The sequence below is a fragment of the Apium graveolens genome, chromosome 8 (genome assembly GCF_009905375.1).
Source record: "Apium graveolens cultivar Ventura chromosome 8, ASM990537v1, whole genome shotgun sequence".
In the NCBI taxonomy this organism is placed as follows: domain Eukaryota; kingdom Viridiplantae; phylum Streptophyta; class Magnoliopsida; order Apiales; family Apiaceae; genus Apium; species Apium graveolens.
The window spans coordinates 242205685-242232153 of record NC_133654.1 but is presented as its reverse complement, the minus strand read 5'-3'; the positions used below and the strand labels follow the sequence as shown (position 1 = coordinate 242232153).

At 36.9% G+C, this 26469-nt stretch overlaps 1 protein-coding gene and 1 long non-coding RNA gene across 2 annotated transcripts; one reads left to right on the top strand and one right to left on the bottom strand.

Annotated features, from left to right (window-relative positions):
* Window positions 1-2703: 2703 nt before the first annotated feature.
* Window positions 2704-4567, top strand: LOC141678769 (uncharacterized). The gene is made up of 3 exons (XR_012557908.1): window positions 2704-2936; window positions 4021-4114; window positions 4254-4567. It is a non-coding gene; the product is annotated as an uncharacterized LOC141678769 (long non-coding RNA).
* A 6517-nt stretch (window positions 4568-11084) lies between these two features.
* Window positions 11085-19095, bottom strand: LOC141677956 (uncharacterized). Its single transcript, XM_074484110.1, has 3 exons — window positions 18392-19095; window positions 18168-18317; window positions 11085-11554 (listed from the first exon to the last, which is right to left on the bottom strand). Exons 1-3 carry the CDS (start codon window positions 19055-19057, stop codon window positions 11237-11239), a joined length of 1134 nt encoding a protein of 377 aa, XP_074340211.1. The 5' UTR covers window positions 19058-19095; the 3' UTR covers window positions 11085-11236.
* Between the last annotated feature and the right edge of the window lie 7374 nt (window positions 19096-26469).

Below are 26469 nucleotides of genomic sequence, written 5' to 3'. Positions count from 1 at the left end.
TATTTTGAAATTTTATGTATTTTAAAGTGTTATTTTATAATTTATCGTTAATTTTAATTATATTTTAAACTTAATTAATTTAAATTTAATAATATTAATAAAACATCAAATTATAAAAATAACAATATAATAACATTAAAAATTTATGAATTGAAAAATTTGGATCAAACGATGATCAAGAGACATTATTTGAATTTTTAGATCAGCTGGAGTTGGGCTGAGGTCCTGTGACCCGGGGGTAGCGATATTTGATGCATGTTTGATGCACCCGCAACAACTTAACGACTAATATTTGTAGACTCAATTTATAAGTCGAATTTATAATTTATAAATTGATAAGTTGAATGTCAAGTAATGACGTATTTTTTCTCAACTTATTTTAAATTTTTTATTTTTTAATTAACTTTAGTGCTAAAATACATGTTTTATAAGTAAAATTATTCAAACACTTAAATAACTTATAAAAATTCATTTACTTATCACTAATATATCACTTATTCACTTTCAAGTCATAAGTTACGATAACAAAGACAAATATACACACCTCACTTGTCAATAAACTATTTCATCTGAAATCATCAAAATACAAAAAAAAAAAGCAATGCAATTTTATTTGGGTTCCTTAATGCATTGGGGAATGAAAGTCATTAAGCTTGTAATGCTATTAGGAGGAAACAACTAACAAGTGAAAATCCATTGCATAGAACAAGAAATTTAGCAAATGGGAAAATGCTGTGCAGAGCTGGAAGTCTCTTGCACTAGCAGAACTCCTCTAAGCATACACATGCAAAATAATACAATTATCCAGAACAACATTACTATTTATACTATTTTAAAGAATATTGGTATAGCTGAGAGATGAGTTATAACTGCTTCAGAAACTCTTCAGCTCCTCTGGAGGCTTAGTTAAATTGACTTCAATCTTTTTATACTGTTATCTTCTAATCTTGGTCTATGTAGAATCTAATTTTTAAGGAAATAGGGTATAAGGATGAATGTTAAAGCGACGAAAGAAACCAAAAAATATACAGAAGCAAGGTATGTGGATAAAAGAAACCAAGCTTGCCCAGAATATCTTAATAGATCTATAGGAACATGGAACAAGGACAACAAAACCAAGCTTTCCCACAATTATCTGAACTAATAAACAGGAAAAGGATCCAAGGAGGAACAAATCAAGCTTGCCAAGAATATTCTACTCAGGAAGTAGAGTCAGCAAGGTAGAGCAGTGAACTGTTAACGGTTTACGTAGAAAAGGGAGGCCATTGTAGCCATTATCAGTTTGGCACAAGTGGCAATTTGCAGCACATAGTTTTACTTACGCTGATGTAAATCCCACACATCATATATCCAGTGAACCACACAAAATAAAAAGGGATAAAATAAGAAGCAAAAACCAGTTGGTATGCCGGAAGAACACTAAGCTCTTGTCATGCTTAGTGATGTCCCTGGCCGCAATACTTGCAACAGTCTCCACCAATATTTAGGTCTACTCAACCTTTAGATTCATTTCAGGTTTCGGCAGGGCAAACATAGAGGACTTGTTCGCTTGTGCTCTCATCGGAGCTAGTGGGCAAAAGGTGGAGGGTTGCTCTCATCAGAGCTAGTGCCTAGTGGGCAAAAGGTGGAGGGGCCACTAGGACTGCCGGATGCTTTATTTATGTTCACCATATTTGAACAAAGAATCCTCATGGAGAGTAATTTACTTGTGGACTTGTATTCCGGCAGTCCTCTATTGTGTACTAGTATATTTCCTTGTTAAGGAATCCCCTAGGTGGCTTTTCGTTCAAGGACATAAGGAAGAATTTGTCAGAACCCTAAAAAGTATGGCTCCTACAAACAAGGTCAACAATATTGGCTAGCATTTCAAACATGTCATTCAAACAAAAATTAGAGGCGAAAGACCTCTACTCAGCCTTAAAAAAAGTTTTCCAAGAGAAAATGGGCAACACGTCGACTAATATCAGTTATGATAATTGGCTTTAGTGTAGTCCTGATATATTTTGGAATGCGATTAGGGGTTGGAAATTAGAACTTTGACATCTACTTGAGCACTGCACTTAAAGAACTGCAGTACTAGGGTTGTATATGTTATGTACGATTTCCAGTTTGATGTGTGCACTAATCAGTTCATGTAGATGAAAAGGAGTCCAAGTCGTGATGAAGCCAATGTCATTCTTTAGTGTATGTACAGCGTTCGATGTGCTACTAATATATACACTAGCATTGTTTCCAACTTGTATCAGAAACTCAGCTGTAACTTTGTGAGACAAACTATGATTTATGATTTTTGGGGGCGCAATTAGTCCATTGTTGGTTTCCATTGGAAAAGATAGGGTGCAATATCATACTTAGTGTTTGAAATGACAATAGGGATTTGTGGGTCTCTGCGGGGTGCCTACCACAGACCAAAGGCGAGACACTTTGTGATACAATGGATGAAGAGGAAAGAAAGGAAACTAGGAGAACACCTACATCACTTAATACTGAAGGTCTCTAGGATTCGATAACAGCCTTCCTGGTTCGGTCGTTGGTGCTCCCTATCTCGTTTCTAACCCTCTACTTATGTTTGTTTTTACATATTTCACAAATTTACTATACCTATACTATATATAATATTGTGCAAGTGGAGTCAAAATACATACACATATATATATATATATATATATATATATATATATATATATCACAGAGCAAGATCTCGTCGCATCCAATACAAAGAGTTGTCTCAATCATGCTGAAGTATAGGCACATAACATAAATATGCGCTTCAACATTTAACAGTAGTGTCCACATTTCCAAATTTTGCAGGGTATAATTAAGATGGAAACAAGGGGTGGTATCCAGCAACCATGTAGTTGGAAAAAGCCAAGTATTAGTGATATCCTCTCATTGCCATGACAGGTCCATCTTCGACTACAAGCTTGGGGAATTATGTTGGAATAATCTTAAATTTAGTTATTAATTATTTGTTTATTTAATTATTAGATATTTAGCAATAGATTAATTATTAGAGAAAAATATTATTTTAGAATTGTTTAGTAGTGGGCTAGTGGAGTTATGGAGTAAATTATGGACATGTAATTTACCCATTAATTAGTAGTGGTTAGTTTTAATAGTAGTTAGTTTTAATATGTTTGTAAAGCCTATATAATGACTAGTTTACCTTGAGTTTTACAAGAGAAAAGAAATAACAAGAAATATAGCAGTACAAGTTCTCTGCAAAAAAATGTAGGTGTCTTCTTTTTTTTCTAAGTTTTTTTCCAACATGGTATCAGAGCTATATGTTCTAAGGCTTGTGAGACTCTGAGAAATACATACATTTATATATATATATATATTAAGTATTTATCTGAGATTTCAAATGGCATTAAAAATTTCTCCATATATATTTAGTGAAATATCAAGATGAAATGGTACGTGGAAAAGGAAAAGAGAAGCAAGAATAAAAATGAAGGAGGAACATGAGCGGGAGAAATAATGAGAAAGATATCATGGCTCAAGAGGCCATGAAAGAAATTTTATTTTAGAGTTGTGGAGAGAATGTGCTCCAAAGTGTTTTTGGAGAGAAAGTACTCCAAAGTGTTTTTGATGAGATAGTGCATCAAAATTGATGGTGGTGAGAAGTGCATCACAGGCGAAGAGAAAGTGCTTCGTAAATTTAAGATTATGGGGGTGAATGTTGGAATAATCTTAAATTTAGTTATTAATTATTTGTTTATTTAATTATTAGATATTTAGCAATAGATTAATTATTAGAGAAAAATATTATTTTAGAATTGTTTAGTAGTGGGCTAGTGGAGTTATGGAGTAAATTATGGACATGTAATTTACCCATTAATTAGTAGTGGTTAGTTTTAGTAGTAGTTAGTTTTAATATGTTTGTAAAGCCTATATAATGGCTAGTTTACCTTGAGTTTTACAAGAGAAAAGAAATAACAAGAAATATAGCAGTACAAGTTCTCTGCAAAAAAATGTAGGTGTCTTCTTTTTTTTCTAAGTTTTTTTCCAACAAATTAGGCGTTCAAAGCAATAAAACTAAGATGGCTGGATGAGTAGCAACCACATTATTCTCGGAGTGTTAATTTATTAAGGAAAAAAAATTACCCATCAGGTTTTTTTTCGTATCACTAATCTGTCTATCTTAAGGTTTGGCATGTGAAGAAACACTCCTAATACAAAATTGTTCAGACTCTGGCTTAGAATTACTTTCAATAACCCTTCGCAATACACAGTTCATTTCTTTTTTGTAGGGCAACACGAATCCTCCACGATGACTTATTGGGAAGATAATTACAAATATTACTCCAGCAATGAGACAGAAACTTACTTTCAAGCGGTTTTTCAGGCATGACTATGAAACAGTACCCGGAATGCTGGAACCGTGGATTTATTATCCAATAAGAATCTAGCTGAAGCAATACAGGCTTAAGATGATTAGATGCAGCTATAGAGCTCAACTTTGGCATCCGAACAGAATATGATACTTAAAAGCTCCCTTGGTTAAATTCTTGTAGAAATACTGATTAATTTGCGGTTAGCAAATTTTTATAGCATATCAACCAATAAAAACAAGCTAGCAAAGTGTTTTCCTAATATACAGTCAGCAGTTCATACTAAAGGAGGTAAAATTTCTAAGGACCATTTCAGGTAAAATGTCTAATACAGATAATCAACTAACACAATTGTGTTGTGTCAGAACTCTGATGTCTTAATAGACCAACAGGCAGAAATGAAAACAACGCAAGATCGATAAAATTTATAATAAAGCATAAGTAAACTGGCCATTTAGTAAAATGATATGGATGCTTTTATTGGGCGGCGTTATGAAAGAAGAAGAAACAAATCTGCATATTGCAGGAAGGAAAGGAAATCAGGAAAATTGTATTTGATATTCTGAATTATCTGATTTATATGCTTTCCACTATTGCTATTATTTCACTAGTTATGATCCTAAAATATTGCCTGTAATTTAGGATCTGGTCAGAGTCTATTATATGTAGCTTTTATATAAAGCATGGAACAGGGAATAAGAAAAAGTAATTTTTTCTGGATTCAAAGTTTGTGTAAGAGGGCTCTGTCAAGGACGAGTCTTGCTTAAACTAGTTCACTATAGATTTATCTAAACGAACCTTTGTGTCAAGGCCTGTGACTAGATCCTACGCCAAGGAACATAACATCTTGGTATCAGAGCTTGGCGTCATGGGTGACACAACGAATCTGATAACCAAACTTGAGGCCTTCATGGAACAGATGGCTATACGACAACGAGCGCTAGAAGAACAGATGACAGAGTTGTCAAATTCAGTCAGAGAGAAAAGTAAAGTGGGCGGAGGCGACAAGGACAACATTGAAGGACAAAACAGTAAGATCAATGACGACCAAGGAAGTTTAGGAGTGAAAAGCAGATCTGAATCGCAGATGGGAGGAACTATGGTACCTCGGTATTCTAAAATGGAATTCCCTACTTATGATGGCACTGATGACCCTTTAAGATGGTTAAAAAGATGCGAGAAGTTCTTCATCAACCAAAAGATTGCGGAAGGAGATAAGATAGGACTACTTGCTTTTCATTTATTAGGAGAGGCACAATTGTGGTTTGATCAGATAGAACAGGAAGAGCCAGAACTGAACTGGGAACAGTTTAAGGAATTTTGTCATGTGCAATTTGGGCCACCCATGAGTAATAACCCTTTGGGGGAGTTAGTCAATTTTAAACAGGCCAGATCTGTCGAAGATTATCAACGCCAATTTCAATAATTATTGGCCAGGTGCTCAGATCTTACCCCACGTCAGCAAGTGAATCTTTTTACTGTTGGATTGAAAGAAGAACTTAGGATTGATATTGAGTTGCAGCAACCAGGGAACCTTGGAATTGCGATGAATATGGCACGTGCCTTGGAATGGAAGCAAATAGTTTCACAAGGAATCTTAACATCACGAGCTAATTTAAGTTGGCCTGTTCCCAAATCCAACAACAACGAATCTGTTGCTACTTCTAACAAGAATATAGGTACCAAAGGCGGGGGACAATCTGGAAAACCAAGTGGAGGCAGTAACAAGGTGAGCACTTCTACACAGTTTATTAAAAGGTTAATGCGAGCAAAAATGGCTGAACGCAGGGCTAAGGGACTTTGTTATAACTGCGATGAATCCTATAAACAAGGACATAAATGCAAGCGATTATTTTGGATCGAGGTTCCTGATGATGATGCTGAATCAGAAGAAGACCTAACGGCATACCTCAGAATTTCTTTAAATGCCATCAGTGGAACTCGCAATTCTCCTACCATGCAGGTATTAGCCGAAGTATCTGGTGTTACTGTTTCCGTATTGGTAGACTCCGGCAGCACACATAACTTCTTGCGAGAGGGGTTAATTCCCAGTTTGGGACTGAAAGTGTGGAAAAGACCAGGACTACAAGTATGTGTGGCAAATGGAGAACGTGTACCAAGCATGGGAATATGTAAGTCAGTTTTCCTTCAAGTTGCAAACGATAATTTTCAAGCAGATTTTTATACTATTCCACTGGAGGGGTTTGATGTGGTCTTAGGAGTAAAATGGTTATGCACCCTCGAACCGATTTTGTGGGATTTCAGTTCTTTGACTATGCAATTTGTTCTAAACGGACATAAAGTTTTATGGCGAGGGCAACCTCTTATAACAGAACCACGACTTAGTTTGATGCAGACACATAATTCAGCTACAGTAATATTGGATAATTTGTTGTCCGAATTTGCAGATTTATTTATGGAGGCTTCAGGTTTGCCTCCTAGCCGTGAAAGTGATCATCATATACATCTTTTACCTGGAAAAGGGCCTGTTGTAGTGCGACCTTATCGGTACCCGCATTTTCAGAAAGATGAAATTGAAAAACAATGCGAACAAATGTTACATCAAGGGATCATCCGGCCAAGTAAATCTCCCTTCCCTTCTCCGGTCCTTTTAGTGAAGAAACAAGATGGCACATGGCGTTTTTGTGTGGATTATCGTGAGCTTAATTCTAGCACTGTTAAGGATAAATTCCCCATACCAACAGTGGATGAGTTATTATATGAACTCCATGGAGCGCAGTACTTCACAAAGTTGGATTTACGAGCAGGTTTTTATCAAATCAGGGTGGCCTCGGAAGATATAGCGAAGACAGCTTTTAGAACTCATCACGGTCATTTTGAGTTTCTAGTCATGCCCTTTGGCCTTACAAATGGCCCTTCCACCTTTCAGAGTTTGATGAATGAAGTTTTCAAGTCCCATTTACGTAAGTTTGTATTGGTCTTCTTTGACGATATATTGATTTATAGTAAACCGTGGGTTGAACATATGCAACATATAAGAATAGTCTTTGAACTCTTACGCTCTAACTTGTTGTTTCTTAAGAAGTCTAAATGTAGTTTCGGCCAGTCAAAAGTAATTTATCTTGGACATGTCATCCATGGGGCTGGTGTTGAGGTTCATAATACAAAAATTAAGGCAATTACTAATTGGCCTACTCCTAAATCTACCAAGGCTTTACGAGGTTTTCTTGGTTTGACCGGATACTACCGGAAATTTATTAAGGATTATGGACATGTGGCTGCGCCATTAACTAGTTTGTTGAAGAGAAATTCGTTCAAGTGGAGCCCAGAAGCTGACAATGCATTCAATAGCTTAAAGAACTCTCTCTCAACAGCCCCCGTCTTGAAGCTGCCCAATTTTGAAGAGGAGTTTGTAGTTGAATGTGATGCTTCTGGCATCGGGTTTAGGGCTGTGCTACAGCAAACTGGTCATCCTATTGCTTTTTTCAGCCGTAAAATTGCTGATCGTCATATTAAACTTGCTGCATATGAGCAAGAATTGATAGGTTTGGCAAAGGCGATTTCTCATTGGCGACCGTATCTATGGGGCAGGCACTTCCTTGTCAGAACTGATCATTTTAGCTTTAAATATTTGCTGGAGCAGCAGATCACTACATCCCCACAACAGCACTGGATCAGCAAACTAATGGGTTTTGATTTTCGCGTTGAGTTTAAGGCAGGAAGGTTGAATAAAGCTGCAGATGCGTTGTCTGGATGCGATGAAAACTCCATGCAACTTATGGCAATCTCTTTTCCACAAGTTGAAATCCTTGATGCAATTCGAAACGAAATATCCACCTCTCAAGAATTACTACAATTGCAACAACGTATTGAACAGGGGGAGTTAGGGGCAGCTTGGTATGTAAGGGACAAGCTAATATTTTATAAAGGAAATGTATATCTTCTACCTACATCACCGCTTATTTCTACCATTATTTCAGCCATCCATGATATGGCTCATGAAGGTGGGCAAAAAACTATTCAACGCATTCATCATGATTTTTATTGGAAGGGAATGAAAGGTGTTGTATTGGAATTTGTGCAAAATTGTTTGGTTTGCCAACGCCACAAATGGCAAAATCTCCAACCAGCGGGCTTGCTTCAGCCCCTTACCGTTCCACAACAAGTTTGGGCTGACATCTCTATGGACTTTGTTGAAGGGTTACCTAAGGTTCGGGGTAAATCAGTTTTAATGGCGGTGGTTGACCGACTTTCCAAGTATGCTCATTTTATTCCATTGGCTCATCCATATACTGCTATCCCTGTTGCCACTACCTTCTTTACCGGTGTTTCGTCTTCATGGACTGCCTGAATCAATAGTGTCTGACAGAGACAAGGTATTTCTTAGTTTGTTTTGGAAAGAGTTATTTCGCCTTAGTGGATCTAAGCTTACCTTTTCCTCGGCTTATCATCCCCAATCTGACGGTCAAACTGAAGTTAATCGCACTATTGAAATGTATCTACGATGTCTCACCGGAGATCGACCGCAACAATGGGTTACTTGGCTGCCTTGGGCCGAATACTGTTACAACACATGTTTTCACACTTCTCTTGGCACTACCCCGTTTCATTTGGTTTATGGAAGAGAGCCTCCTCAACTTCTTTCTTATACACCTGGTTCTACATGGGTCGAAGAAGTGGATAAAGCTCTACAAGAACGAGACACAATACTCAAGATTGCTCGTGACAAACTTTTACAGGCTCAACAACGGATGAAAAACGCATATGATTCTGGTCATCGCGAATTAACTTTTTCAGTTGGAGAATGGGTATGGCTGCGCCTTCAGCCCTATCGTCAATTGACAATAGCTCGACAGAAGTACCATAAACTACTTCCAAAATATTTTGGGCCTTATACAATCCTGGCTAACATAGGAGCTGTTGCATATAAGCTGGAACTTCCTGAAGATAGTAGAATACATGATGTTTTTCACGTGTCTCTGCTCAAAGAATATAAAGGACCTCCGCCAGGTAATGTGAGCAATCTGCCACCTTTATTTGAGGGAAAAGCTTTACCAATCCCTCAGTCTATTGTCCGCAGTAGGCTCAATAGAGGCCAGCGTGAGCTGTTAGTACTATGGGAAGGAAACTCTCATGAGAATGCAACTTGGGAACCTTTAGAACACTTTCAAGCTGTTTATCCAGAATTTAAGCTTGAGGACAAGCTAAAAGGCGAGGTGGGGAGTGATGATATGGATGCTTTTATTGGGCGGCGTTATGAAAGAAGAAGAAACAAATCTGCATAATGCAGGAAGGAAAGGAAATCAGGAAGATTGTACTTGATATTCTGAATTATCTGATTTATATGCTTTCCACTATTGCTATTATTTCACTAGTTATGATCCTAAAATATTGCCTGTAAATTAGGATCTGGTCAGAGTCTATTATATGTAGCTTTTATATAAAGCATGGAACAGGGAATAAGAAAAGTATTTTTTTATGGATTCAAAGTTTGTGTAAGAGGGCTCTGTCAAGGACGAGTCTTGCTTAAACTAGTTCACTATAGATTTATCTAAACGAACCTTTGTGTCAAGGCCTGTGACTAGATCCTACGCCAAGGAACATAACATAAAACTTGCAAAGCTGCTAGGACTCTTGATAATATATAAGGATATGTAAATCACTTAGGTTAAAAATACATACATATGCATGTTAAGAAATTCCCTAATTGAAGTTATCGCTAAATGATATTGGCCGAGTAATTATCACTTATCAACAAACTTGTATCATACACATCAAAACATCTATTGAACAAAACATGCTTGTAACTTATGGCGAATATAGCACAATAATGATCTCTGTACCTAGCAGCTCATTTACCTCAGATCTGACTAGTAAAATTCCAACAAAAAGGATGAGCACAATTCATTCGGATTATTAGATAAGCTTATTTGTACTGCTACGAAACCTCCCATACAGCTTATCCATGAACTGACATTTTTTATCAAATCCCCAACCTGGATTGCTCAACAAAACATTTTGAATTCGTGAAGGAAAGCTGAAACAAGATGTGACAGTAGCAACGAAAAAGCAGCGGCTTCTAATAGTACTAATGCAAAGCAAGAGAAATATGGATGAATGAAATTTTTTACAGAGATTATCCTTATGCTCTAGTTATGTTGTACTTCTCAAAAGATCTTAATGGGTTTATACAGGAATGAATTTCCATTTGCACCCAAGAGTGGATCTGATAATACGTCTAATACAATAAGTTGAATAATTATTCGATTCCTACTCGAGTGAAGCCCCACTGTTTTTTTATAACTGCTCTAATAAATACTGAAGTAAATATTGTTAGTACAACATATTTGCACTGTTACACATTGTTTTACAATGTTGAACGTTAACAATCACATTGTTCTAAATTGTGATGTTTAACTATGTCCTCATTTATTTAGTAAATCAGTATCCTTTCGATTCAACAACAGATACTCTCCCCTCACATTATCTACTTATCTATTTTATTGTGTCTGAGGTGCTTTGTTAGAAGGGGAGGGAAAGAAAAACAAAAAGAAACAAACAATCTAATTTAGGATGTAGCATAATATTTCTATCCTAGTGCAAGCCCATCTATCTTAAATGAACATGGGATCCCATTAAGCGTTGCCCACTAATTTCTATGTTTTGAATTTGCACCTTTCCATTTTATAGTTGTGCTTCTCCTGTTTACAGACAAAAATTTTACTCAAAGAACATCACTTTTGTTGTAGAAGTCACTTGGTGCATAAGATGAATAAAATCACATTGATACGTCACAGAACAAATAAGCTACCTTCAAAACTTTTTATCTTTTTGTTATTACTTTATATTGATTAAAATTTCAGGAATAATGCATTGCAAAAAGAAAATGATTTGCAAGCAGGCCAACCTGAAGAGACAGAAAAACACGATTTGTAAACCGCTTAACAGAATCTGGTGCACTCTTCGGAAGAGTTTTTGCAACTCTTTCCAGCTCTTTCATCTGTTTCTTGGCAGTTTCCTTGGCAGTTTCCTTGGCAGTTTTCCAGCTCTTTCAGGCCAACCTGAATAGACAGAACAGCACGATTTGTAAACCGCTTAAGAGAATCTGGTGCACTCTTAGGAAGAGTTTTTGCAACTCTTTCCAGCTCTCTCATCAGTTTCCCGGCAGTTTTCTTGGCAGGTTTCCAGTCCGGTCCACTATAGTAATTGACAATCTGTATCATAAGGGGGACTTGCTTCATTGCATCTTCCACGGCTTCCTGGATTAGTAAAAAGAACAATATTACAAATGAAAAGAAACAAACAGGGGGGAATTTAAATATGATTGACTTTCTATATATAAATATGGGAAAGAAAGTTGGGAACCAAAAATATGGCTAACAGTTCGCTAATCAATGAAAAGAAATCTTATATGTAATAGCTCCTCCGGAGTAATCATCTTTTTAATATCTAAGAGACATAAGGTTCAATTTCTATCAGAAACTATAAGTAGGAAAGAAAAAGGACTTGACATCCACATCAAGTTTTATTTTGCCATGACAACAAAGTTGAGGTGGGCAGAGATCATGGAGGTCGAGCGCAACACTGAAAAAGACTGATAGGTGGTTGCAGAAGATTTACAAATTTGACAGAACTTGTGTCTACACGCCATTGTTATCACGAAGACGACTAGTCGACGACTAGTCAGCGACTAGTCGACACGAAGGTACTCAGGCGTCAAGAGTCTTCAAGCCCGACTTGTCGTCGACTAGTTGACGTGAAGGTCACCCAAGAGTCTCGTAGCCCGACTTGGGGGCTTCATAACCATAATTGTGATGTACCATGCTTATTTTGAACTAATTATTCTATTACTTTTGATCTAAATTATAAAATTAACGTGTTCAAATATATTATATATTAAATCTAGTAATTATACGTATAATGAACACTTTGTCGACTTTTTACGACTAGTCGGACGACTTGTCGACTAGTCTTCACGAAGGTACTCAGGCTTCGAGGGTCGACTTGGCGCCGTGATAACCTTGCTACACGCCTTAGTAACAACAGGAATGCATTAATAACGGAAGTTAAGTGTAAAAAGAGATGAGGTGTACTACATTTAGACTTATACTGAAGGTCATAATAATGTTCTCAGAAAACTTTTGGCAAATTTTCCATACAAGTGAAAAAAGAAAATTTAGAGTGCATAAGATATATTCTATGATAACCTAGACAGATCACAGTCAGCTCTTTCTCATTTATTAAGTAAGTCTAATATTAATTTATTCAATAAACAAAATGCTTTCGATAAAAACTTCAATATTTATAGCAAGAAACTACCTTCTACGTTTTATGCCAGTTTCTAAAGGAAACTGTAGAATTGTATACCAAGTTTCTAAACAAACTGCATGGTATTGCTACTATTGTTGCATCGTCAAATCAGGGAGTTATTCATAACCAATTCAATCTAATTCTCTACCCCGAGAAATCCTTTCTAAGAGCAATATACACTAGTATACTTGGTTAGGTTTACAAATCTATATAACAAGTACGTACTTCATTGTTGTATTCCAATCCATTATCTTGTCTTTTTACATCTATTATATATCTAATACAACATGGGGGTTTGTTGAAACATTTTATTCCAGATCAGCAGCCACGTCAGCTTCCAAGTCTGCTAAAAACACATGGTATACGTATATGCATATAAGCAACTGTCCAATTCTTCTATTCTCTAGCAACTGTCCATATGCTCTTCCCTATAGCACCGATGCCTCCATTAATCAAATGTTGAATAGACGAGAGAAGAAAGAACGGGGATGTCTAGGAGTTGATGCCGCTTCTGTTTTTAATACCATCGACGTGCACCAATTTACCGTGGAGACAGATATCTAGAAGTATCAATCATGGAATGACACAAGATGTTTGTTAAAATGTTGAAATGAACTGAAGATGCTGGTGCTGTGATTTTTATTATTAATTATGTTCTCGATAGTTATTTCGAATGATAAAAAGAATACAACCAGCACCAACATAAACAATATTAGTGATGCTGCTGTCCCTCCCAATAGGAAGGAATGCTCATTGACAGTTGCGTGACACCAAGCAATGAAGGTTGCCCCCTGAGACAGAAAACAAGCAATCTCATGGTGCAGGTGAATTCTCTTTCTTAATTGATCATCTTTAAAAACTACGAGAGAAGAGTTTAATGTATGCTCAATGCACACAAGAATTGAGGAAGTTCGTGAATGCAAAAAGGCTGAGATGCCTCTATATATCTTCTCCCGGTGAAAACTATATAGTGGTTCCCTGAATTTAGGTACGCAAAGTGTTTTGTTTTGTACTAACGAAATTTTCACTTAGCAGCAATGCATATCAAAGCCAATACATGTTCAATTTTATGTTGCTGGAAGGTAGTCTTCATTATTTTCTCATCTGACTTTAACCTATAATCTGTAGTCATGATGCATTAACTTAAACTTACAAAAGTCAATAGCACTCAACCAATTATCAGTAAAATGTCTGAGACTTGTACCTATTCCTTGACAGAAAAACACGTTCTAAACTTGTGCACCGATTCTCATCACGGTTTAGGCAATGAAACAAAAGGAAATTTCCCGTGTTCAGGACCATGATGTAAATATTTGCATATAGCTATAATATAAACAAGGCCTGTAAGTTCCTCCATCTGCATAACATTAAGGAAGCTCATGATAATATTTGTGGATTGCCATGTGTTGGCTGCAAGGCAATGTTAATGTGCATGCCTTGAATTACTAACTAATGCATATTTTTACAGTTGCTCACTATTTAGAGGCCTGCAAATGGTTATCAAAGTTGTCTTAGTTTCTAGCATCAGCATGATTGTTTAATATCACATAGTGGTTTTAAATTAAAATATACTCGTAACTCAGGCATATGAACATTATTTCAAGAGGAATAGCACATTGCAAATTTTACTAGCAAGGCCGGCCTATTGTTTAGTACTAAATAACTTTTAATATCTATGTTAAATATATGATCCTATTGGGGCCTTCCTCTAACACCTTAAGGTTTTAGATGAGCTGGTTACTCAACATGGTATCAAGATCAGAGCTTAGGCTGGCGGGAGGACTAAGGTTCGATTCCCAGCCACCCCCAACATTCTCACAATTTATTGTGGACACTAAAGACAATTAATGCCCCAAAGATGAGCGTCGGTTTTCCACTCTTCGACCTATAAATGAGCTTTCGAGTGAGGGGGTGTTAAATATATAATCGTATTGGGGCCTTCCTCTAACACCTTAAGGTTTTAGATGAGCTGGTTACTCAACAATCTACAATATCACTGCCAAAATAATAGCCAACCAATCGAAAATTAGGTTAGGGAAACTGACAAAATTATAAATACCAAGCTCAGAAAGTGGTTTTTCTTAGGACGCCATACCAGTTAAGCCGACAAGTGACAAACTAATCCACCCGTGGCTATAGTAAATGTCAGAGCTACACTAAATTTTCTTATCTAAAATTTTACTTGCAACCCTAAATGTGACTATGACTGGTAATAATACCAGCACTGAATCATATAATACTCTTGAGGAGGTGTAAGTAATAAACAGATAATTACTTATAGTAGCAGAACACAAACTACCTCTTCATATGCAACACTGACATAAATCCTTATTTCTATTTTAGACTCCCCACCTAAAATGCTAAATCAGCATCCAGCACCCTATATATAGACACTCTGTAAACAATTACCATTACAAATTCTACATAGCTAATCACAATAAAAATATCTAAATTAATATATAGAGTAAATGTATGCAGTATATGGTGTTGGGAAGAATCAAATATACTCGAGGAAGCAATTGAAAGACCTGGGTTATATTTTATGAAACCACAGATAGAAGGCGAAGATATGTTCTCTTATATATTTTGTTCTTTTGCACGACATAATTCAGCTACCTATAAAAAATCTGATTATGTCTTGAGCTATTATTCCACTTCAAAACACAATATCTACCTAGACAATGGGAGGGAAGCCCTACCAAGATTACAGAAAGGACTAATGAAAATACCGCTTATGTCCTTATTCATAGTATTTTTCCGGTTACTCCAGCAATTAAGAACAATTAAGATGCAGGAGGATAGTTTTCATATAGATAGTGCAGTAGTAATTCTTTGTACGCTCTTCCTTTCCCACTTGTATACAGAAAACTTTCAGTTTTAATTCGTGAAAAAACAATTATTCTTACATGTTCTAATGCTGTAGTTGATCTCAGCTATGCGCAAGTCCAAGAGCCTATATATATATATAGGTTTACTTATAGATAGAAAAGTTATATATTTACACAAGTCGGTCATGTAAAATATGGGTGTATTTATTTATGTAAAGAGAAGATCATATCTAGAATACACAATCATGAGGGAAGATCATATCTAGAATACACAATCATGAGGGAGTGAGCGTTGAGTGAGAAAATAATACAAGAACTTTTAATTTGTTAAGTTCTTTAATTCAATTGCTTGATGTACTCTACAAGAGGCATTTACATTTTGAGAAGTCAATGTTTATGGGAGTCATTTTGTGCGAGTTGTGTGAAATGTATCTATGTGTTATAAGGTAGTAGAAAGGACACGTGTAATGAGTGCGACCAATGAGGTCATTTCAGTGATTGTGGGAAAAACTTTTAATTAGAGTAGAGAAACCATAGGCTTAATTCTAAGAAATAGAGAATTTTAGAAGACCAACTAATATATTCAAAAAATACTTGGGAAGAGATAATACAACATAAATTTAAAACCAAACTTAATAATTTGATTGATCTGTCGTACCAAATAAAATTGTTCCCGACCTTTTTAAGAGAGTTGTAAAGTTCTATATTAGAAAAACTTGATCTTAGAGAGCACCAACCTTCAAATGTTGAATATTTATTAGACCAGCAAACCAAGACTTAGGTTATAGCATTTTCTTAATTTACCATTCTATGATCCATAAGATTGTGCTTGGTTCGAGCAGAAATTGCCCCTCATGCCTCACTTAGGGCCGATATTCGATTGTAAATAATTTATTGATTGATTTCTTATTAAGCACTGACACCTGAAAGCAGTGGCGGACTCAGAAAATAATTTTAGGGGGATCCGGAAAAATTAATGAAAAAATCGATCAACTTTTAAGGATTAAAAAGGTATTTATGTATTAAATTTCTGAGGAAGTTGAAAAATAAACATGTTTTGACGTACACAAACAGAGGCAAACTACCTAACATACTCAACTATAAGATGTATATACTGCCAAAGGTGAGAAACAAAGGAAAAGAGTAAAAAAACACAAGGGAAGGGGAAAAGGGAAAGAGCACAAATGGAGGAGTCGAACCCTGGTTTTCAATAAAGAAACAATCCAAACAATCAACTGACCTGCAGAGACATTGAGTCCCAAATACATACTACCTCTTATTTATTCAAAAATCAGGGGGGCCAAGGACCCCTCTGGAATCCCCCCGAATCCGCCTCTTCCTGGAAGGCTAGATATAACATTGACAGACAATTATGATTGTTAGGTAACGAAAGTATATGTTTTTTTTTTGCCAAGTAAAAGTATATGTTTTTACTTTTTTAACAATTTACTTGGATTGGGGTGCAAAATTTCAGCACTAAATTTGAGTTTGTGTAAGCTGATGATGATGTGATGCTTGGTAAGTGAAAAAACAAATTCGTATATTTATTATTATATAGTTTAAATTATATACCTATGAACTTATAGCATTTATATAATTAGATTACTTTTTGAACTGCAGATAAATAAATAATAACTTTTTTTATGTTCGTCTCCCTTAGCAATTTTTATCTGAGAGCTCAGTTCCAAATTCATCACTATGTACACTTGAAAACTGTTATTTCATTTTAAAAGCTAACTTCGATTATATTTTTTAGAAATGCAGAAAACGAGACTAGTTATATCTGAAGAGAAAAATAGCCATTGGTATTTTCTGCAAGAGGAAAAGAAAGCAGGATAGGCAAGAGAAAATATGCTATAGATCAGGTGAAAAGTAAAATTATCTGGAAGCACAATGTAGAGGGGAATAAAATGCAGGAGCAACTCTCATTCCAGATTAAAAGGCTGAGAAGCGAAGATAAGGAGGTTACGGTAATAATTGAAGCAAAAAAAGAGTATTGGTATTTCTGCAATATGAATAAAAAGCAGGAATCGCAAGAGGGAACTAAGCTATATTTCGGGTGTAGAGACAAATCATCTCGAAGCAAATAAGTTGCACGGAGTAGTTCATACTGCAAAGAAAAAATCCGTTTTCAAATTTGAGGCAGGTTAAAGGCCAATGGAAATAATAACTGTCTAAAATAGTTGCAAGTTGCAACTAATATTATTAATTTTTATACTAAAGTGATGAAATGATTTAAACTAGATGCCCGTGCCTTGCACGGGCTTTAGAGCTAGTCATTAGAGTTAATTTATAAATGCAAATCGTGTTGCAACTTGTATTCTATATATAAACAGAGTTAGTACCCACCAGACACGCAAATAATATGATCACTGAAAGATATAAAATACATATGGATCATGTCCCCTTAGGCGTCCATCTCTTCCAAACCACCGCCAGTCCCGACCACAGCCAGTAGATCACCCCATAAGGTATCAGGGGTGATCCTTAGGTGTACACTCACAGCTGCCTAATCAGCCAGGAGTAAAGTGTGTACACGACAATTTTCCAGAATATACACAACATAAAAACAATCAATAAAGAAATATATACTAATAAGTTGACCACCCCAATTACAGCGGTTCAAGCCAGTTCAGAGTTGACAAACTATGAAATTGAATCGAATATTGATAGCAAAATTAACAGGGAAGTATCAAAAGGTTGGATACACATTGCAAAAAAGCAAACATGTTACCTCCAACTCTTCATGATTCTGAATATGTTCATAAGCCATTCGAAAAGGCATCGCCTTATCAAAACACTCCCGAAGAGTCATAGGAGGCTTCTCATCAACATCAGGGTCGCTTTCACAATCCCCAAACGAGTACTCTGGTTCACACTCAATCTGCAACGAAAACCAACATATCTATAAACACATAAGTAAAAAAAAAATGTTAACTTAAACTGCCAAATCAATACCGCGCAATTATTATGCATTTCTTCAATAAAAGCATTTTGTATTTCCTCAAACCCTTCCTCTAGCTGATTCATAGTCTCGGGCCCACGCCTTTGAGGCAATTTCTCCCCATAAACCTGATCAGCAATAAAACACCCGTCATCATAATCATAATCATCATCATCACTCTCATCACCACTCGACAAAATGTCCATCACATTCTTCTTCGTATCCTCCGGATTATCAAACTGAGTCATCACATTCTTCGTACTCACATTCGGATTCGCATTCACATTCACAAACTCATGCCTAGCCCTAATAAACCTATTCTCCGGCTTCTTAACACCAATTCCAATCGCACTGCGACTGCCTACGATCTTCCCACGCCCCGTGCCAGCTAATACATTAAGTAACCCGAATCGAACATCATCGTCCTCATCTGCTTTCCTTGTATTCATAACAGTATCATCAATTCCCTCACCAAACTTCTCCTCCTCTATCCCCTGAATAAACTCCGGCACTTCCCGCCCAAACCCCTTCGGGTAGGGTCGGGTCGGATCATCCGAAACAGAATTATCTACCCTAGCGCCCGGAACTCTGCATCTTCCGGAACCGGAGGAGAAAGGCGTGGTGAAAATTCCGGCGGTTTTGCCGATTGGAGTTGCGATTCTAGTCAGGCTTCGTCTCATGGCTGCGCTGTGTTGCTGATACTATTTAAATTTAATTTAAATATGTTAATAACGAGCCGGTAAAACCGCGCGAATTTAGGAAATAATTATGTTAAAAATAATTTAAAATATTAAATTTAAAATATTCCTTAATTTAGCTTTTTTATTATTTTTCTCCTTGAAAATTACTCAAATAGCGTTCTAAATAGCTTGGAAAAGGATGGACATATATAACATCTCAGTGTGCTACTTGTACTTGATAAATAACTTGATCGATTAAAAGTATGAAAATTAATGTATAACAACTTATGTTCTCCCATTTTAAAATTGAGTTGTTATTTATATTCCCTTGGGTCATGTTTGTTTAATAGTATTCAGTAGGGGATAAAATTATAATTCTTTGAATTTTTCAATCCAATATTTGTTTTGTAAAAAATTAGTAAAAAGTTATTTAAGGATTATAATCCTTTAAATTATCCTATCTCATATTTGTTTTGTCGGAGAAGAGGATATGACTATAATCCTATTTAATGCTTGGTGGGAGGAGATATTGTTTTATCCCCTCCTCCAAGTCATTTTTTAAAAGATTATAATCCCCTCATTATTATCTCATATAAAACAAACATAAGACTAGAAAATTTAAAGGATTATATTTCAATCTCAAGTACAATCCCACAAAATAAATATAGGATAAAGTTTTAAACGATTATATTCCAATCTTATACTTAATCCTTCCAAACAAATTTAGGATAAGATTATTTAATTCATAGGACTAATTTTGATGGAATTAGTTATTTCCGGATTATTATCCTGGGATTATAATCCCACGAAACAAACATGGCCTTAGTCCCTACAAACGTTAATGGCCTGTTTGGTTGGGGGGTTGAGGATGAATGGGCTGGGCTGGGTTGGGGTGGGTTCTAAAAAATCACGTTTGGGAATTTTATTTTTTAGGATGGTTGGGTTGTGAGGGGTTTATTGAAGGGTCGGGAGAGGTTCATGTTAGATCACACACACTATAACGACTCGTGTATTTTTATTTTATTTCTAATATTTGGAGGTGTAATAAAAGTTTAAGTAAATGAAATAAAAGGTGTGTATTGATTTTGGCAGAGGTTATTGATTGTTATTTAATTATTTATGATTTGATGATATGTGGGATTGGAATTATGTGATTTATTGGTGAGTTATATGATTTTATTTCGCTTGTAAAAGTGATTTTATTGTAATTTTAATTCCATAAATATTTGGGTTGTCTTTAAAATTGGTTTTCTAATTTTATAATTTCAATAATTATTTTTAGGATTGTATAAAATTGAGAAATCAATATTTCGTTAATTATTAATTTTTAAATGATTTCCTGAGTGTGTTAAATGCTAAAATCCATATTTAATTATGGGAATCTTTAAAAATTATGAAATTTATATTTTATTAAGTTCGTATTATTCGGAGAATTTTAAAATTATTTTGGGAATTTTCGAGAATCGTTTAAACCGTGTGTCGTCTCGTTATTTATTAAAAAGCGTGTATAAAGCGCGCCTCAAAAGTGTTTTTTAAAAAAATCCGAAACTTATATTTTTATTAACTTCAGGATATCTAAAATATTTTTAGACCATTATCGTTATTTTTCAAAATTATTTTAAGGATGCCTCGGTTCGCTAATTTCAAATTCGGGATAAAAATTCGGGTCCCCGGGTATTTCGGGACACGTGTTAACAACTTATAATAAGAAGTTAACACGTATCCCATTTTCACATGACACGTGTTGGCTACAATTTATTTTTTTATGCCATTTCAGTCTCTCTCTTTCTCGGTCTCAATCTCTCGCTCTCTCTCAACTATGTCTCTCTCGCACTCCATCTCTCTCTCGTTCTCCCTCTTCCCTTCTCTCCTTCTCCTGATTATTTCTCTCTCTTATTTCTCCGTTCCTGTTGCCGCCGCCGCCGTGTTGTCTCCGGTGAGTTTCCGGCCGGCTGGTGTCGATCGGTTCTCTGGTTCCTTGATTGTTGCTTCTGTAATTGCATATGTATATACATATATATGTGTGTGTAATTTGTGATGTGTGTGTATCGAGTGTTGTGTGTGTGTGTGCCAGTGTTTGTGTGTGTGGGTTGTGGCGGCGCGTGGCCGCGTGTGTGCGATGCTGTGTGTGTCTGTGGGCTGGCTCCTTGCTGGGCTTGATCTGTTGCAGTTGGGCCTGGCTGTTGCAGTTGGGCCTCTAGCAGTGAGGCTAGTGGTGTGTGGTTGGATTTGTTTTGTTTGGGCCTTTTTGTTGGGCCTGTTCGCGCAACAGATTGATTATTGTAAATTGATTTTTTTTTATTTATTTACTTAATTTTCTGCTGGAAAATAAATGAGTATCATTTGTAAAATAAAAGAATTTCGTGGCGAGAAAATAATATTAATCGGTATGATTTATTTGGGAACCCGTATTATATCGGGCGCCAATAAATTGTGCCGCCGTTGACGATGAACTTCGGTGAGTCAACGGTGGACGGTGATGACGATGTTCTGAGTCCTAAATTCTATAAATAAATAAAATAAAATAATTATGTAAAATATGTTTGGATTTAAATAACTAATTTTGATTGGTGTTGGGATGTATGTTATATAAATGGTGGAATAAAGTTGTGGATTGTTGAGAATTGTTGACGTCGATTATAATCGACGGGTAGTCTTATAAATAAAGAAGTTGCTGCCAAAATTTTCTAAAAATATATTTGTAATCGTATATAATTATGTTTTACGTGTTACCCCTATTTATGTTCGAGAGATGTGATTACATGATTATGTGTATAATAATAATACGAGTCGGGTTGTCGGATTTGGGTTATTAGGATTTGAGGATATCAAGCATGTCGGTATAACTAATTAGGGTATTCTGTAATTGTAGATCCCAGTCGAGTTGTTCCAGGATCAAAGTCAGCGTGAAAGCTGTTTAGGGTTTGTAAAGCGTTGCAAGGCAAGTACCCCTGACCATTCTTTTATGGTTCAGTGCATATGAATAGCTAAATGTTTTACTTTCGTAATGGAACATAAACGTTTTAAGTTACGTATCCCCTGTAGCTATAAAATTACTGTTTTCAAATTGTTTTGGGGAAAAGTAACTTCGAACGGTACCTATCTCGAATGGAATAATTTGCAAAACGGATTTTATATGTGTGCTGGCTAAATAAATGTTTTTGAAAATGAGATAGGTACAAGTATTTTGAAAACTGGATAAAACGGCCAGATATGGGATACATTTAGGCCAGAGTAGGCCTATTGAGGTGGCGTAAGAGGCTAATTCGGTTGCGCGTATTATAAAACCGATTAGTCCAGCAGGTCAGAGACCTAGCTAGTCTCTGAGTTCCGGAACAGGTAAATGGGATGGCAGTTAGAGCCGTCTGATGTTGATAGCCTGATCAGCTGTCTTCACATATCCGCTATGTATCTGATTGGGATTTGTGAATTATATAAAAGCATGATTGGTTGATACAACGATTTTATAAAATGATTAGCGTGCTAAAATTGGACTCTGGTATTACACAGCACACTACTATGTTGTTTTAACAAAGCATGCTAATTAGTGATATCCAGTTACTTTGATTATCATTATGAAATATTGATATTATGATTACAGCTCTGTTCCCATTATTGTTACATTACTATTTTAATCTGTTATTCATATTTTGGTACTGCTGAGTGATTATGCTCACCCATGCAAACTGTTATGTATATTTCGCAGATGCCTAGAAGATCAGTCAGACCGACCCGTGTTCCCGCCCCTACTGGACCTGGCTCCTCTGAGGTAGTTTGTATCAGACCATGAGGTCTGAGGAGTTGCTGAATAAAGTTAGTGTGTCTTAGATATTGAATAAAGAGTTTGTAATAATGAGAACCTGAATTATACTTGAACCTGGATCGGATCTTGGTTCGGGGTCAAGTTAGTATATTTTAATAATAATTCTGTTGTTTATATTTTTGGTAATTGTGTTTAGTGACATCAATTCCTGACCCCGGGGTTGAGGCCGTCACAGTTGGTATCAGAGCTACAGGTTCAAGTCCCTGATTCAGGTTAGGGATTGTGTCGAGTAGGTGATAACGTGAGTCTTTAAGTGTAAGTCAGCAACTCATATAGAGGAGCAACCCTTTAGAGTCAGTCGAGGGTTCCGACGGCGTTACCCTGGCATCTATTAAATGTTTTGATAGAATTTCCTTGACCTGGTTGTGTCTTGTCTGTATATTATTATGTTGGCAGTGGCCTATTGCGATTTCGAGCTCTCCATCTCGGGAGAATCCTTCTGATTCGGATAGTTCAGATTCTGAGAGACCCCTTGATTCTGTTACCGAGGAGACCCCTATGCCTCCTCCACCAGTCCCTTCTTTTGTGCATCGAGACATTCCTGGATCTGGTCCTCGTCCCCGTTGGGTACATAGGTCTGTGTCTGCTGTCAGGGATTTCCCTCCCGGCTGCGGTCCCGGTTCTTCCATGATGAGACCTTCGGTACCTCCTGTGGCCCCTAGTGGTACTTCTTCACCGATCCCTTATCATGTTCATAGGGCGGTGAATACTTCCTTTATCAGAGATCAGAGTCCAGAGTTTGCTGCCCAGTTGGACCAGGTACCTATTGCACCATTTCAGGGTATTTCTGCCCCTTCCCCTGAGGTACGAGCCCGTGTGAGAGCATTGACCCAGATGGCTGTTGAGAGGGCTAGATCTGTTGACCGTTTCATTAGTTCAGAGTTCAGAGCTGTGTAGTTTCAGGACCTAGTGAACTGGCTAGTGTTTGAGCTAGGTTCCATTGGTGGCAGTGGTAGTGGCTAGACAGAGCTGCAGTAGAGGGATGCAGAGCTCATAGTTGACCTCCAGGACATCTGCAGTTGTTTACTTTGTATATGTATATTATGTTGTGATAGGTTGTAGTAGACGAGGCTGTTATGACAGCCAATTTTGGGTGTGTATTCAGCTGGTTCTTTTTAGTTGGATTTTCAGTTGTACTAGTTGGATTCTGTTCGTTACTGTAGTTCAGTTGCTTTTTATTATTGTTCAGTTTTTATATATTGTGCGTTGCTATTATTGTTGTTATTATTATTGTTGTTTCTATTGCTGGCATTTTTAGACTATAATCATTCACTCAGGACGGATCCAATTATAATGGGGGATGAGAATATTGTCTTAGTGGCAACGCTCTCCTGATGCATAAATATAAACTGCTGGAGCAATCCATTTTCTTATATATGACTATTATGTTTCAGGAGATGCCACCAAAGAGAAATTCTCAGCCCAATAACGGATCTGCTGGGGATCCTTCCATGAGCGATTTGATGAACTTGTTGCGTCAGCAGACTGTACAGCTGGCCCAACAGCAACAACAATTCCAGCAACAGCAGCAACAATTGCAACAACAACAACAACAGCAACAGCAGCTCATACAACAACAACAGCAAATCTAACACCAGCAACTACAAATCCAACAGCAGCATGAGATGAGAGGGGCAAATCAAGGTGTTAGTTTTAAGTCTTTTCAAGCAGTGAAACCCCCAGAGTTTAAAGGAGAAGTAGATCCTGTCGCTGCCAGGATATGGTTAAAGGAAATGGAAAAGGCGTTTGTGCTCACCAAGGTGAGTGAGAATTTAAAAACTGATTATGCTAGTTATTTTCTGAGGAATGATTCGAGTTATTGGTGGGAATCTACGCGAGCCTTAGAAGGAGAAGGTCCAGTTCCCTGGACCAGATTTACAGAATTATTTTTGGAAAAATACTTTCCAGCCTGTCTCCAAAGTCAAATGGAGATGAAATTTTTGGAGTTGAAACAAGGAAATAGGAGTGTCACGGAATATGAAGCGAAGTTTACGGAGTTGGCCCGTATAGCACCAGAATATGTGAGTTCAGAAGCTCAACGAGCAAAGTGGTTTCAACAAGGGTTGAAGCCAGAAATAAGGAGTGGAGTTGTAGCCTTACAGCTTAAGACTTATACTTCGGTAGTCCAGGCTGCCTTGGTGATAGAGAGTGATCAGAAGTTAGCTGCAAAGGAGCAGGGTAAGAAGAAGAGAAAATTTGAAAGTGGACCTGCAAAGTCAGAATCAGGCATAGCAAGTCGAAAGTTCTAGCGTTGGTTTGGCAAGAATAAGAATAAAAAGTTTAAAGGGCAGAACTTTCCGCAAGTTAAGCCCGGTACAACATCAGTTAACTCTGCCCGACAAGGATGAGTAAGCCAATGGTTGATTGTAAGACGTGTGGGAAAAAGCACAGTGGACAGTGCCGAGAGAATGTTAATTGTTTTAAGTGTGGACAGAAAGGTCACTATTCCACGGAGTGTAAGTCTGAGATTCAAGGAGTTACTTGTTTTAGTTGCGGTAAAGTGGGACACATAGCTAGGAATTGCAAGTCAGTGACTCAAGGTAATGTTGGAAAGAGTGTGTCCCAAGGACCAGCAACCAGTACTGCGAGAGCTAGGACTTTTAGGATGACCCAGAAGTCTCCAGTTCATGATTCTGATGTGGTGGCAGGTACGCTTACTCTTAATTCCGTACCTGTTAACGTTTTATTTGATTCGGGAGCGTCCAAATTTTTTATATCTATAAATTGTGTGAATAAAATGCATTTGATGCTAGAAGACTTAGACGAACCTCTAACTATAGAAGTGGCTAATAAAGATAAAGTACCTGTAAAACAATTTTGTCCTAGTTGTTTCCTAGAGATTTCGGGGTATATGTTCCCTGTTGACTTAATACCCTTCGAGTTGGGAGACTTTGATGTTATTTTAGGTATGGATTGGTTGTCTCGATATAGGGCAAATATTGATTGTAAGAAAAAGAGAGTTGTTATGTACACCTCGCATAATAGAAGGATCAGTTACCAAGGGCAGAGGCAAGATAGGAAGTTTCTCTCAGTGATGCAAGCAAAAAGATTGCTGAGACAAGGATGTGAAGCGTACTTGGCTCATGTAGTGGATATGAAGAAAGAGACCCCTATTTTGGATGAAATCCCTATAGTAAGAGAATTCCCTGACCTTTTTCCAGAAGAATTACCAGGATTGCCACCTGATCGTGAGATAGAGTTTTCCATTGATTTGATACCTAGAGCTGAACCAGTTTCTAAGGCTCCATACAGAATGGCCCCGATGGAAATGAAAGAATTGGCTAAGTAACTTCAGGAATTATTGGATAAAGGAGTTATTCGACCCAGTGTTTCCCCGTGGGGTGCTCCAGTGTTATTTGTGAAGAAAAAGGATGGAAGCATGAGATTGTGCATTTATTATAGAGAGTTGAACAAATTGACAATAAAGAATAAGTATCCCTTGCCACGAATCGACGATTTGTTTGATCAGCTTAAGGGAGCATGTTACTTCTCAAAGATTGACTTAAGATCTGGCTACCACCAACTGAAGATAAAGCCGGAAGATATCCCCAAGACAGCATTTCGAACAAGGTATGGCCATTATGAGTTT

Coding starts and splice junctions, on each gene's coding strand:
- LOC141677956 (XM_074484110.1), bottom strand. CDS start 19,057: ATGAGACGAAGCCTGACTAGAATCGCAACTCCAATCGGCAAAACCGCC. Junction 18,318..18,391: donor AAATGCATAATAATTGCGCG/GTATTGATTTGG, acceptor TTTTCGTTGCAG/ATTGAGTGTGAACCAGAGTA. Junction 11,555..18,167: donor AGAATCATGAAGAGTTGGAG/GTAACATGTTTG, acceptor TTACTAATCCAG/GAAGCCGTGGAAGATGCAAT.